Here is a 15,498-nt window from a genome sequence, read left to right as displayed (position 1 = left end):
TGGTGGCAATGCATTTCAGTTCAACAGTGCTATTTATTCAGACCAAATTTTCGACGGATACATTCATCTTCCTCAGGATCGACAATGACAATTGTGAAGAAAGACGAATGTTTGCGTCGAAAATTTGGTCTGACTAAATAGCACTGTTGGACTGAAATGCATTACCACCCTGATTCGTCATCTTTCTGTACTGGTACCAACACATTGATTACAAGTATCATTATATATATATATATATATATATATATATATATATATATATATACTGACATCAAAGGACTTAACCACAACATGGCGGGGCGGTGCAAGGACAGTAAATCTATTGACAGCAAGTCTTGCATATATAGACGTGGCTGGTGTTGGGTAGCACCCCTTTAATCATCGAGCTTTCAGGCGAAAAGCCCTTCTTCAGGATTGTGTTGGTGCTGAGTGTGGTCTTGTAGTGTTGTCTGTACACAGACAACACTACAAGACCACACTCGATGATTAAAGGGGTGCTACCCAACACCAGCCACGTCTATATGTGCAAGATTTGCTGTCAATATATATATATATATATATATATATATATATATATATATATATAATGTGTAATATTTCGAAAATAAGTTAAACTGTGAAAGTAAACTTAAATCTATATGCAATCTCCAAGATATTCAACTTTGTACATTATACCTAGCTCTGTTACACTTGGTTCTACTTTTGTGTGTGTGTGTGTGTGAGGGTGTGTGTGTGTGACGGGAGTTTTTTTTTATAATAGATTCCTTAATTTCGGGGTTCTGGGACCTTTCGGAATATGGTGTCTATTTGAACACCTTGAAAGCCTATCATCCTTGGGATGCTACTTGCCTAGTTTGTTGAAAATCTGTCATTACATGGGTTTTTTTTTAAAGAGAACCTAGCTGGAAATGGTTTTTGAAAATGTATGCATGACCGACGACCGGACAGTAGAATATAAATGATGGCTATTTGCAATATTAGCTTGAATCTTTTTTGCTGTCTTGAACCTTTGGCTAAGATGAGTTTAAAATCTAATGGATCAAAGTCACTTGATTTCAAGAAAACTTTCGTTTCCTGTACATCATTTTCATTTTCTAGCTTGTGATAATACAGATACTAAGGTATGTAATGTGATCTCTCAAAATAGAAACACGAGTATACAAAACTATAGCTTACACTCACAGTGTTTTATGTGTTTACCACAAATTCTGGACTAGGATGGTGTGAAATTGCAGTTGATTAATTTAACGCAAACAGGATCTCGGCTCTATTTCATACTGAAGCGTGGTAAGTCTCACGTTTGTTGTAAACTGTGTCGATGTCTTTCGAGAATGCTTCTTATTCCTAGTCACCAATTAGAACAGCATATTCTCACTCCTCACATATTTTAGAAATACAACATTACAAGTGTCTGATATATAATGGCCCGCATCTGACACTGGTATGGGTTGTGTGCAGTCAAATCTGCTTGCCCTGCAACTATACACTGCCAGTTGCTAACATCCTGTCTTGCAGTTGCATCAGACTTTCTTCAGGAGTTCTTAATAGCTGCACTGTGTCTGTAGTGATCAGAACATATTTTTGATTAAACATCTTCCTAAAATCGTCCCAATTCCAATGATTGTATGTCATTTCCCTTCCACTGTTTAACTTGAAGAAAAGCTGGAGGGAAGGGACCTTTTGGAAGGGTTAGGAACAGAAAATGATGTTATGTATTTTGTTTTTTATCTGACTTAAGACTGCTTTTTCGCCAGCAAAATTGAATTCAGCCTTCATGCTGCTCGCATTTCTAAAAAACAACAACTGTGTGTTGGTGAAAATGTTATTAGTGCGAAGCCTCAATGCAATAGGAAACATTTCTTTTAATAAAGCTGCAGATACAACATGAAAAATGGTGAAAGTAAGACGTATAAGAATTTATATGTGTTGTATGAGCTTGAAGCCAATGAGAAGGATGCTGTTTGTATTGATCGACTGATGAATCCAGAGTACTAGTAATAGAAATGTTAAGGCATTTCCTTTTTTTTTCTTTTTCTTTGTATCTGGCTGTAAATCACAATGTTTTACATTTTCAGTGAGTCACTGGGTGAAACCGTGCAAAAATATGACAAAATCCACTTCCATACAAATTATCACGGTCATATGTTGCTCATTGATAAACATGCCTTTACCAAAAGTTTTGCAACAAAGGACACAAGTATCAACTAAACATGGATGTAAATCATCGTAGGTAAGAAAAAAGATGTTTGAAAAAAAAAAAAACCTGCTGAATGATTTAAGACCAATTTTTGTGTACCGTAAGCACACTTTGAAAGCTATATGAGATATGTCCAAACTCATTAAACTTTTGTAGAGTAGCTTATGGATAATCATGAACTTGATGACATGCCTCCCTCCCCCTTGGCAAAAAAAAAAGAGAGAAGAAATAAAGAATTGCAACATAGACACAAGTAATAAGCAGTAAACATGAGGGCAAATTACAAAACATAATACATTAGATTCATGCAATCATGAAATATTTTAACGATTCCTACTACATAATTTTAGACTTTAATATTTGTGTACCTATTGAGCACACTTTGGAAGATAAGTTGAATCTACAGTTAATAAAGATATGTTCTATTCGATGCTACTTACAGTTGTTCTCTGTTTTGAGGCTGTATCTCAAGAAAATGTGAGTACAATGTAATACAATACTTTTAATAAATGCAAGAATATACACACTAGGTGTAGGATAATCATCAAGGTTTTAAATGGTATAACAATTTTCCCTTGATATCTTGGATGAGACATTACAGTACAATCAACCTTCTGCAGCTTGTATTCGTATATCTGAAATCATATTCACGGTAGTAATTTGAATAGATTTATGTATAAATATATGCAAATTTTTAGTGAAATATAGGTAACTATTGCTGAGTGGAACGTATTCTACATCAGTGATTCTCAGTAGTAAAATTAAGACCACAGACACCATCACTAGGTACCTTTTACAGATAGAAATATAAGCCTGTAGTGGCACTACGGCGGTCATTTTGCATTTAATTGAATGGAAATATATGCAAAAAAATGTATAAAGGGAAGTTTGAAAGTTACTGCTTATATCATAATTGTATTCCCTGACCTAAAAAACATCTATAGGTTTAGACACCAGAATTTATTTTCTGCGGTTTTATGTCCAGATATATAGCGACTTATTCCTGAGTGTACTACATTAATGATATACGAAGATACGGGCTTGCGCAGGCAATATGGCGACCATTTTGCATGTAATTATATGCAAATATATGCAAAAACTATATAAAAGGATGTTTGAAAGTTGCTATACATAACATATTTGTATTCCTTGACCTAAAAAACATAGGATTAGACACCGGAATTTACTTTCTGTGGGTTACATATCCCCAGATATAGGCATAAATAGGTTGTACGGCGGCCATCTTGAATTTATGCAAATTAGACACTGATCCACCACTCGAATTTTAGGGAACTTTTAATATGTTATTTTGATAGCTCTTCCGGGTCAAATGCAAGTGGAATCGTTTCTGTTGCAATTAGTTGTGGGTCATTTCATATTTTGACTGGACTACTATTGTATCTGTACGGATTCTTTCTTTCTTTCTTTCTTTCTTTCTTTCTTTCTTTATTTCTGGACAAAAGTTGTGCAGAGGTTAGCTCAGAAAGTGCATTGCCTACCAATGTCAAACTTATACCATATATGTATCATGTCGCAAAGACGACAGCGCAAGTAAAATCATAGTGGATCAGTCGACCGTGACGTCACTATGACGTCATTATATGAAAACACATTTTCATGCATATCTCATTAATGGAATGGAATATTTCAATGAAATTTACGTCACATATATTTCAAGTCAAGCGCATTCTACTCATATTCTCAAAATTCATTTTTATCTCAAAACGCGCGCGTACGCGCGCGTTGAAAAATTTGTATGCTCAAATCCAGCTCAAATTTTTTTTGCACACGTTTCAGACCATTTGGAGCATTTTTTGAAAAATTGAAAAAATTGGACGGACGCGTACGCGCGCGCACATATACGCACGCACAGCTAATATGAAATAGAAATTTTCAATTTTTTCACACGGATCGGATGTCCGAAATTTCAAGGAATATTTCTACCAAGTTTCAAGTCGATCCGACTCAATATGACGTCATACGGGCCCGTCAAATTCAAAATTCCGCGCGTGCGTCAATGGGGATACACAGTGCAACTATGCCAAAAAACCGCCAATTTTAAATCGGATTTTACTCGTCAGGATGGACGGTGACCCCCCATTTTCTTTACATATTCTGAAAGGTGATGAGTTGTACATGTCATTTCATGGGCTGGCTATGCTGATAAAATGATTAAAAGATATCAAATTTCTTAATAAAGTAAAAAAAGTAAATTTTCAAAATGACGTCATCAAATTTCAAGTTTACTCGAGCGTATCTCACTAATCCTTTGCCAATTTTCACCCAAATTTCAATATATTGTAGCTTATGAAATGTTCTTTCATAAATGTAATTAAACAATTTTGATTTGATGACGACATCACCTCAAAAAAATGGATTGAAGGTAACCTTGTCAAATTTGACCAGTTTACGTGTAATCTCTATGGGAGTGCAATTTTTATGGAAATGAAAATTGACATGACTATTTTTATCGAGCACTAGCTCACTTATGCTTCGGTGAATTTCTCTAAGATTTTAATATGTTGTAGCTGAGATGTAGGGCTATCGTAAGTGTGCCCTTCGTTTTTTCATACGTTGTCGGGATCACGTGAAAAAACTTGGTTGAAATTAAAGTTTATCTTCGATGTATTGAAATATTTCTTTCTTTTTGCAACTTTCTTTGCAATAACTCAAGAAAAACAGCCCCTATCACCTTCATATTTTGCACATGTTTAGTTCATGTCACGAAAATTATTTCATAAAATCACAACTACTTGATCAGACGCCATCTTGGGTATGTAAATTAGGGTCAAAGGTCATAGATGTTTCATCCTGTATCTTGGTGAATACATGTCCTATCTTTCCCATATTTTGCACACGTAAAGACCATGTTACAGGGATCATTTCATAAAATAACCACTTTTTGCTCAGATGCCATCTTGTCTGTGCAAAGTGGGGTCAAAGGTCATATGTACTTCTTTTTCTATCTTTGCTATGACGTGTTATCTCTATGGGAGGGAATTTTTTAGATGTGAAAATTGACATGACTCTCTTTATCGAGCACTATCTTACTTATGCTTCGGTGAATTTCTCTCAGATTTTGATATGTTGTAGCTGAGACTTTGCAGTATCAGGACTCGAATCATTGATTAAAAAAAAAGATCGGATCACCTTAATTTGTCAGTGATGACAAATTACAATCTCTAGTTTTTTTCTGTTGTTTTCTCTCTCCTTCCTTCATATTTCCCCTCAGTTTCTCTTGTTAATCCTTTTTTTTTTTTTTTGGGATAAGATACATAATTCCTTTACCCTTCTCCCTTGTCATGAAAATATAATACTTTGGAATGAGAAAATCTTGGCATTCTAATCCGAAAACAGAGATTAGCAGCATCATGTCTTTAAAAAAAAGGACAAACACCTACTTCAGTTCAAGACCAGCTGGTTGTATTTCTATGCGAATATCATGGATCACCTTCATGTAGCTTGTTTTCATTTCGTTTGCTGATTTCAATGTTATTCATATTTTGCGCTTACTCCTATTGGTTTTAGTTGTTCTCTTTGCGGTGTCATTGGTTTTATTTTCCACATTGCACGCATTTTGCAGATGTCAGTGGTGCTGTGGTGTGCGTAATCTTTGCATGAATGCTGTGTCGACTTATAATAATGCATGAACTCGCAAACTGCGCTCTCTATTCTGTGAATATTATTTTTGTTGACAATAAAAGTAACATCCCCTTGATTCGTGGTTTCCATAGATTCTGACATACAGGATGAAAACGGCGTACTTATACAACTGAACGAGGATATAACTAAGGTAAATACTGGCACTGAAACTCGATTGAATTATGTAGCTACTATTTAATGAGTCTATCAATATCTCAATCTGTCAATATATTTCTATTAAAGTCCTGGTAGTGTTGGGGTTCATGGGTGGCCTGATTCATTTGCTGCCCACCGGGGTAATAGCATTCAAAAACCACAATATCAGTAGCACCGGTCAGCGTATTTACACGTGCATCGAAGCTTACATCCATCGGTAACGGTCGATTCTAGTTGAGATTCTGTGGTTGCGTGTGTACTTACACAAGCATAGGCGCCGGAAGTGGGGGGCATGGGGGGCGGCCGCCCCCCCCCCCCCCAAATCCAAAAAGTGGGGGGCAAAACGCATTTTTGCCCCCCCAAAAGCCCCCCTCCAAAAAAAAAATAAATAAACAAATAAATAAAAATAGATAAAATAAGATAGATATGTATATAAATGAATAAACGCGAAAAAAAACATATCTACAAACGGCAGTTTTTGGACTGTAAAATGTCAAAATTTCCAAGCTCGCCCGCTCCGCTCGCTCGCATTCAATCGCTATGCCATTCTCCTGATGTTGCTGCCAGTAATTGCCAGCAGTTGCGCCTGGGCCGCCCCCCCCCCCCCCTTAATTTCCAAAGCGAAAAAAAATATATATAGCTACAAACGGCAGTTTGGGGACTGTAAAATGTCAAAATTAATCGTCAAATTTATTCGTTATGCCATTTTCCTAACGTTGCAGCCAGTAATTGCCAGCAGTTGAGCCCGGTGCGCCTCCCCCTTAATTTCCAAAGCGAAAAACATAGCTACAACGGCAGTTTTTGGACTCTAGAATGTCAAAATTTTCAAGCTCGCTCGCTTCGCTTGCTCGCATTGAATCATTATGCCATTCTCCTAACGTTGCAGCCAGTAATTGCCAGCAGTTGAGCCCGGTGCGCCTCCCCCTTAATTTCCAAAGCGAAAAACATAGCTACAACGGCAGTTTGTGGACTGTAGAATGTCAAAATTTTCAAGCTCGTTCGCTTCGCTCGCTCGCATTGAATGGTTATGCTATTCTCCTAATGTTGCCGCCAGTAATTGCCAGCAGCTGCGCCCGATGCCCCACCCCCTTAATTTCCAAAGCGAAAGATATAGCTACAAACGGCAGTTTTGGGACTGTAAAATGTCAAAATTTTCAAGCTCGCTCGCTCCGCTCGCTCGCATTTTATTGTTATGCAATTCTCCTGATGTTGCTGACAGTATATAATTTGTCGTTTCACACCGTCATTCCATAATCCATGTATGGAAAACTTACAATGTTGCTCAATGACTGCGTTGTTGAATGTATCACATTCCGTAATGTATTGTAGTCCCATTATTGCGCACGCACACACGCACAAGCATACACACCGTCAAAATTACTTTCCCACAAGGTGCCCACCCCCAATGTTTCGACCCATCGTACGCCACTTTACATACACACACACACACACATAGAGAGAGAGAGAGATGTGTGTGTGTGTGTGTGTGTGTGTGTGTGTGTATGTGTATATTGTGTAACATAGTATGTATAGTCTATCGTGAGCCCCCTCCAATATTTGCCCCCCCCCCCCCCAATCCAAAACTGCTTCCGGCGCGCCTGTACACAAGAATAAGTACGCGGATCCTCGAATATACATGTATATCTGAGCCGGGTCAGCCCTTCCCACTTCTCACGGTAGGCCTATCCCCCACCTATACCTGCATGGTTTAATGTCTCCGAGCTATATCGTTCCGTTTCTGTCTGCCTGCAACAATAGCTTCCTATCTATATCCTTTGTATAACTAATTACTTTTATAGACAGAACATTCCTTTTCTTCATAATCATTATACTGAGTTCCCTCTGCTTGCTAATAATTTTCCCATGACTGCACCAGGCTCCATGAAATAAAGTATGGTGCATTCAAGTTTCAAACGAAAAGATGTGGCGTTGAGTCCTCTTGAATAATTTCTGTCAGTTGTGTTCGTAAGTTACTCAACAGTGTATGATATCGATGTTGTATTATTCCCCTTTTTGTGTCTGTTTGTAACCCATGATTACAGTGGGATGAAGTGAAAGCTGCCGTACTGAGTGAGTTCAGAGCGAGTGTGGTCAGCTACTGCACTAACGCGCCTTCCGAATGCTGTCCTGCACTCAACAACACGGTCGTGTGAGTAGGTTTTCCTTCCTGTTTCAAATGCAAGGAACTGGCAGGTGTGTGGGGAAAGTATAATGTCATACCATTTAAAGCCAAAACGTAGTTCTCAGAAGAGCTAAAATTTCATCTTCCACCATTTGAAATTTGCTTTCAATACATTGAAAGGATCTAAAAAAAAAAATTATGGCTGACGCAAATTGCTGACAAATTGACTTGTTTTGGAGTGTTGTGGAGATCAAAAGTATAAAGTGATTTGCTCGTTATGCATACGACTTTTGTCGTGAAGCGCCCTCCCCATTCAAAAGTGGAAAGGACGAACGTTACGTGAATATCTATCGTGCATTGGCAATCGTATTTCCCATCAAGCTGTATGTGTTTCACTCTAGCAAGGAAGATCGATGCATTCTGATGAGGCCCGATTGCGATTTGTCGATTGTCGATAATCGACTATGAAAAATTATTTAGCAACTACGATCGGTTATTCTCCGAGACTGCAGTACTTCAATGAACCCTTTTCTGTTAGGTTTTCGCATTTTCGTCGTTACTCAAGTGAGATTGCAATATTCAAGCGTTATTTCGCACATTTCTTATACACACGTGTACATACTTTGAGCAAAACATCGACAATTCGGCAGGCATTTCAAGGTAAAGTACCAAGTAGATACATCGAGTTTTTTTTTCTTGTTTTTCTTTTTAAATGACGAACTGCGTCATTCGATAATATTCAATAAAATTCGAAGATTAAGCAAGACGAATAAGGTAGACACTAGTGAAATGAAGAAGAGCAAGAAAACAAAGACGTGTCAAGTTAAAAGAATATGATTATTTCATTCAAGACTTTTTTTTTTCCTTACCATCTATGTTTCCGTGTGCTGAGAAATCGTCCATTGTCTCTCTCATATACAGTAATTTCTCGCCGATGGGTCTTACGCTCAGCGAGGGATACCCCATGGCTGATGATACTAACCCCTCGGCCTACTGGATTCAAGTCACTGGTATATCGCCTGTAGCTGCTGGAGTTTGTCAAGCTGGTACGTTTAGCAATTTGTTTCCCTTGTTTTCACGTTTTGAGGAAGATGGTGCTCCCTAGCCTGTTTTTCTGATAAGCCTGTTATGGAGTTAGATTAAGTGCACCTTGATACAAATTATCTTTCTTTTTTTCTTAAGTTGGTTAGTCACTTCACTCATTTTCAAAGATACATAATGCATAAGCTTGCCCGACGCAAAGCAATCATTCAGTTGACCAGAATGGTCCATCATCTTGGGTAAGCATCCAAACTGTTTCAATTACTATTTCATATACCATGCTTGCTGTCAGGTGGATGTACTGGCAAGCACCATGAGGATCACATGGATAATTATCACATCATAGATTCCTATCTTAGTGTATTTAAAACCAACATGATGACTTGTGGTACAAAAGATATTTTTCTGCTTATGAACAAAAAAAAACAAAAAAAAAACTGTGAACTGGATATTAATGGTCTAGTTCATTGGCGCACTCGAATCTGCGGAATACTCCTCCCACCACCATACTTATAACAAGCTTTAAACACACAAACACAGACATGCACACCCACACACACAAACACTTTCTACGGTCAATGCTAAGGACATTTTTCACTCATTGCAACTAATGATCAGAGAAATATTTTTCTCTATGATTTTAGCCCTTAATTTCAGCCATCTATCCTTGTTTCAATGACAGAAGCATCCCAACTCTTAATCACTGAATCCATGCAGGAACTTAGAAAATGGCAACATATTCTTTTGTGTGTATTTCTGGCAATAGAGTATGCACTAAATCCATATTCTTGCTACAACGACAATGAAATTTGTAAACATCCGATGTTATGGTCTTGTCTACTAAAGGATTTCTTTTAAGTCAGAGCTTTTATTTTATAGAGTAGCCTACTATTGTCATTACCCTACACTCCCCTATATCAATGTCATTCTACTGGTATAGGTTTGAATAATAATATTGATTAATTTGTTAGTAATACTGTTTTCTTGGGTTTGATATTAGTACTAGCTGAGGCAAATTATTTCCTATAGGGCACCTTTTTCATAAATACAGCAACCACAGCATTCCAGGCCGTTTTGACATCAGAATAAAGAGGAATATTACGGATGAAACAGTTCGTCCTCCTGCGTTTGTTTTGGACATGACCTAACTGGGGATATTTTGACCATAAGTCATTAGTGCGGAAGCTAAAACGTGTCGGAAAAGGTCGACCTTCTGAAAACTAACGAGCGCCGTTTGTTTAGGAAGAGAGGGAGAGAAGGTGACTTGAATAAGCTCATCGGGATGTCAAGACACCTAAGAGATTTTAAACATGTCCCTTTCTTCCTTCTCGCTCTTAAAATAAAAAGTTATCAGGCAATTAGTCTCCTTGCTTTCCCCTCACGAACAAGGCACCTTGGTTAGTTCCGACATGTAGCCATCTTCTGCAAAATAGCTTATCCATTGTTAGTTTGCAACGTTGACGCCATCCCACAATACTAATACAATGTACTCGTGTTCTCGCCCCGGCAGGTGATGGTAAGATGATGAACCCGGATGTTGTGTTAGCCGCCATCCAGGAAGATACTGCAGCACTGGAGACGAGACTCAACATCGATATAGGAGAGAGCAAGCATAGCAGCGCCACTACCGTCCTGCTCAGCATTCCTGCTTCCCTTCTCACGCTAGCCATGGCGCTATGGATTCCTCGCAATTGACCCTTGACCCGACCACCGATTTGAAAAGTGTATTACAAATTCAGCCATTTGTACGTCTCGATTGTGATTTGACGAGGTTTATGCATTAAAAGGGCCAATATCGTAATCATCCCAAAGTAACGCTCGACGAGCTAGTTGAGAGAAGTCGCTTTGAATCGTAGCCGAGGAGCGTCATATGGGGTCTTTACATCGAAGATTAAAAAAACAAACAAACAAAATCTCTCAGGAAGAGTCCATGAGCTGAATTTGTTTACTCCGTCACAAAAAGAGGAGAAAATAACCATAAACTCCTCATAATCACTTTTGGGTTTAATTCATTTTCTTAGAAGAGATTTTAAATCTGAGTTTGTTTAGTTTTTTTTTCACATCTCTTTCTTTACATTCTCGGGTTTTATTAAATTATTCTCTTGGGAAAAGGTTGAAATTTCAGTATTTTTCTTTGTAGCGCCAATGATATATTCGTAAGTGCAATTTCTAAGAGTTGTCAGTATTTAACAATAAATAAAGAGTTCATTTCCAAAAGGTGCTAAATCCACTTTTGATGGTAAGAAAAAAAAAACACCTGTATTTTCATTTCACATGCTTCTATAGTGTTTCTACGATATACAATGACTTTATGTTTCATGATAGTACTCCATAATGGGATTTTAAAAAAAATGAACCTCAGAAAAGTGTACATGTCTACTCTGATTTTTAGAGAATAATATTTCTTTGGATGTTGTAGATTTAGCATCTTTTGGAACAAACATTGCAGCACAAATATTTTAGCAAGGTGATGTATGACACTTAAACGTTGTTTTAGTGACTAGTTTATGTGACTGCGTAGTTTTCTGGGATGATGTGCTATCTCTACACACTCCTTTTGTCTGTTCCATCTCTCAAAAAAGTGATCAGAAAAGACACACACATCCGGTTTCTGATCGGATTCGGCTGGACTTAACACATTTTGAAACAAAACTCTTTTTACATGGTCTGGTTTCTCAGAAATATTTCAATACTTTGAAAAGTTTACCATGTGGAACTACTAAAAAATGATTTCATTTCTGTCAAAACGTCCACTTTGATGAAAAAATGGAGTTAGCACCTTTGGGAAAGGAACTTTTCAAATACAATTTCAAGACAACGAAGTCGTAATACAATGTATTTGCTACCTCCGATATGACTCCGAACAGGAAATCACCAAATTTCTACTGTCAATAATGGTTTTTTTTTTCTATATATGTTTTTATTTCAAATGAATGGTTTACAGTGCCTTGTGTTTTTACGTTGGAATATCTTTAAGTATAGCTTTAGTTCCAAATCAATGCAGGACTAACAATAAGAAGGAAGTAAAATTCCTTATGTATGCCTTCCACTTCATACCATATTATGCAACTTTGGGAAGGAGAAGTTAGGAAAGTTGAAAGATCTTCAGGCTTTATTGATAATCCTCATGAAACAAGTTAGTCACACCAAAAGACAACGCGCAATCTTGTCTCGATGTAAAATGATCATTATTTTTGTTGTTAAGTTGTAGATACAATGCTGTTATATCGTAATTCACACTTCTTATTTCTTTTTCTTCCTCTTCCTTGCTTGTTAAAAGTATAGAATTTAATCTTAATTCTGTGGGGGTTTTAACTTATATGAAAATATTTAACACGTGGATGTCAGGATATACACGATATACTAATCTCTCTTTGATATTCTTCTCACTAGCGGTGAATGAGCAATCAATTTGCCTACATACGATAAATGCCTCGATTAATTCCGCCTGTCATTAATAGTGTCTACACTTGCACACTGTTAAAATAAAATGATGGTTGCACTCTTTCACCATAGTTGATCATTTTACAATCGTTTTCTCTCCTTCTCTTCTTATTCACAGTGCAAATTGTAATTGCTATATACTTATAGCATCAGCGAAGTATAATATTTGAGTGCTATATTGTATGTAACAATTATGCAATTAATTGAATTACTAAATATAAGTGAGACAGTACAGAGAAAATTATACAACAGTTTCGTGTTTTCGGTCTACTTTTTATTGCGTCGGGGCAGGCAGTTATGGAAATACAATTACATTAGATTTCCACGACTTTGTATCGTTTACAATTTTACTCCGCCACCAAAATCAGCGGAGGACTTGAGGTGATGTAGCAGTGACATTCCAAAGCCGTGCTGAACGAATGTAGTAGTCATTATTATAATAAATGACATAATATGGATTAGATCACAACATTGTTTATCTCTGTGTCCTCACATCACTGTGTTATACAGGTGTGTTTTAGGTCATCCATTCTCATCAGTACTTTCTGAAGGGTGTAGCAAAAAGTTGATAAATGTCTTGAAATAACAATGATTGTAATATTGGTGTGTCACTACTTCCGAATTTCCAGAATGTAAATGGCCATCCACATACAATCTAGAGAATTTTGTATAATCTTTTACATTATTTATAGAATTTCTATCAAGTACATTATGACATGTTCAAGTAGAATTGTACGTTGAATGTTACTTTACCGTTATCATCAGAGTCATGGTATAATACGTTGTATCGTGTTTGATCACATCTTAACAGGTCTGTTGGTCACTTATCGTAGTAGACGTTGTGTGTGAGTATAAAATGTGGACATAACAATTGTACCACTTAGCAATCATCCCTATCTATAGGTAGAGTTGCACGTGACTATGTATACATGTGCATGTATTTGAATTATTACCGGTATTTGGATTTCGTCTATCAATGCCCAACGTGGTTTCATTCGGTGGTTGCTGTTGGTGTTTCTTTAATGCCCTGCAAAGTTTGACGTTTATTAAGTTTTGTCTTGTTGGCAAAGAAAAAATAAGTCTTAGTATATACGATTCATGATTCTAGGTTACCTTCACTAACCAGTGATGAATGAAATAATTCCATTAAAATTATTTCTTCTCCTATATACGAACATGGGTGTCATACGTCTCTATCCTTGTGTTGAAATGTGTCAGATATTTATCTTTAAAGATTATCATAGCGATTGCTTTTTTTTTTTGCTCGGTATTGAACAGAAATCAAAAGGCGAGCTACATACATGTAGCTTTTCTTTGGTTATGGAAAGCGCCATGATGACGAACAATAGTTATATAAACAGTCGATTTAAAAGCCGGAACAGTAAGTAGTGAAAATCATATTACAACTTCAATCTCGCACAGAATTTTGACTATATAAAGTGATGGAACACGGCACCATTTTTTGTTTTCGTAATGAAATCGGCATTTTTACTGCCTTCAGTTCGGCATACCATTGCTGCTATGCATGAGTACATAATATATACATACTTATTGTTGAATAATTTCTGTAGGTTGGTGGTTATATAAACTCATTCCTGACTGCATTAAGTCGTATATCAATCTACAACGCAATGCATTTATAGGCAGTTTGCTATGTTTGCGAGGTGCATTGTCTTCACGAGGCAAAGGCTGCACATCGGCACACCCATTAGTGGTCGGGGAAATTTTGAACAGAACGCACTCACAGACTTACGTCTCTTCCGGGAAGATTTGCTTTTATCTAGCAAAAATTATCCTGGTTTCCAGCATATTAGTCATGGTTTCCGTAAGCTTTCGTAGAAATAGCAGCCATCCAACACATAGGCAAAATACGAGAACTATTATCATTTGTTTTGAGTCTTCATGCGCCGGAACAGACTGCATATTAAGGTTAATGTTGTGCTTCATCATTATGGCACTTATACAGGCGTTGCAATGCGCTTGGACTTTATCAAATCCAAAGAGATTTCTTTGATCAAATCCCACTGGACCGCAAACAATCCTAAAGTTCAAAGGCAAAATTATAAAACTCCGTAATCCAGTAATATGTTGCGTCAAATGAGTTTAATTCATATAATATCAGGGAGCACGATTGCATTTTTTTTTTATTATTATGTGTGTTGCGTGACAAAGTAATTATAAAACACGAATCAAAACTACAGTACAGAATCCATGATTTGGCAGCAGATTATGGAATTGCCATCAGCTGAGTAATATCTAGTGAGGGGAATTGCGAATGAATGATGCTGACAAGAATAACAAGTTCATGACTAGCATGTACATCTAACTGATCTAAGGCATTTTGCAATCAATATTACATACCTTCGTTATGTTTGGACATTAAGTACAATATGCATATAGGTGTGATACAAAAATATATTTCAGCTTTCCTTCAAACCTTAACCTGCTGCATGCTAACCAAAGAAGAGTTGAAAAAGAAATGATAACTGGGTTCATGTTAATTCGTTATTCCGACCGTTCGTATGATTCTGAAAATTAAATAAGGATCGTTATTGCGATGGTTTGTTGACTCGAAAATGAAATAAGGTAAGTTATTCCAAAGGTTTATTAACGCGAAAATGAAATTTGGTTCGCAATTCCGAAGGCTCGCTAGTACGCTCTTTGTTGTTGTTGTTGTTGTTGTCGTTGTTTTCCATTTTTCGGATTAACGAATCTTTTGAATAACAAATCCTTTTTTTTCGCGGATTAACAAACCATAATATCGGAATAACGAACACTACCCGATTTATGCAGTGTACACAAAGGGCCAACAAGAGAAGTCATATACACGATGACCTATGGAATATGCCCAAAAGAGCCCAGACGCGTTGCTCGGATATAGTGTTGAAAATTTGCT

At 37.0% G+C, this 15,498-nt stretch overlaps 1 protein-coding gene across 1 annotated transcript in view; it reads left to right on the top strand.

The window, feature by feature from the left end:
* LOC139720740 (uncharacterized) overlaps window positions 1-10,861 on the top strand; it is a 66,588-nt gene extending 55,727 nt beyond the window's left edge. Inside the window, exons 12-15 of the mRNA XM_071632098.1 lie at window positions 5,932-5,990; window positions 8,038-8,144; window positions 9,039-9,163; window positions 10,669-10,861. Of these exons, the coding sequence (XP_071488199.1) occupies window positions 5,932-5,990; window positions 8,038-8,144; window positions 9,039-9,163; window positions 10,669-10,853 (476 nt within the window). The 3' untranslated portion in view covers window positions 10,854-10,861. The remainder of the gene's footprint in view (window positions 1-5,931; window positions 5,991-8,037; window positions 8,145-9,038; window positions 9,164-10,668) is intronic.
* The last annotated feature ends 4,637 nt before the right edge of the window (window positions 10,862-15,498 follow it).

The sequence above is a fragment of the Diadema antillarum genome, unplaced genomic scaffold (genome assembly GCF_040938485.1).
Source record: "Diadema antillarum isolate AM-2024a unplaced genomic scaffold, OU_Dant_1.0 scf00000012, whole genome shotgun sequence".
NCBI classification, from domain to species: Eukaryota; Metazoa; Echinodermata; class Echinoidea; order Diadematoida; family Diadematidae; genus Diadema; species Diadema antillarum.
The sequence above is the reverse complement of the archived record's forward strand: the minus strand, read 5'-3'. Positions and strand labels throughout refer to the sequence as shown.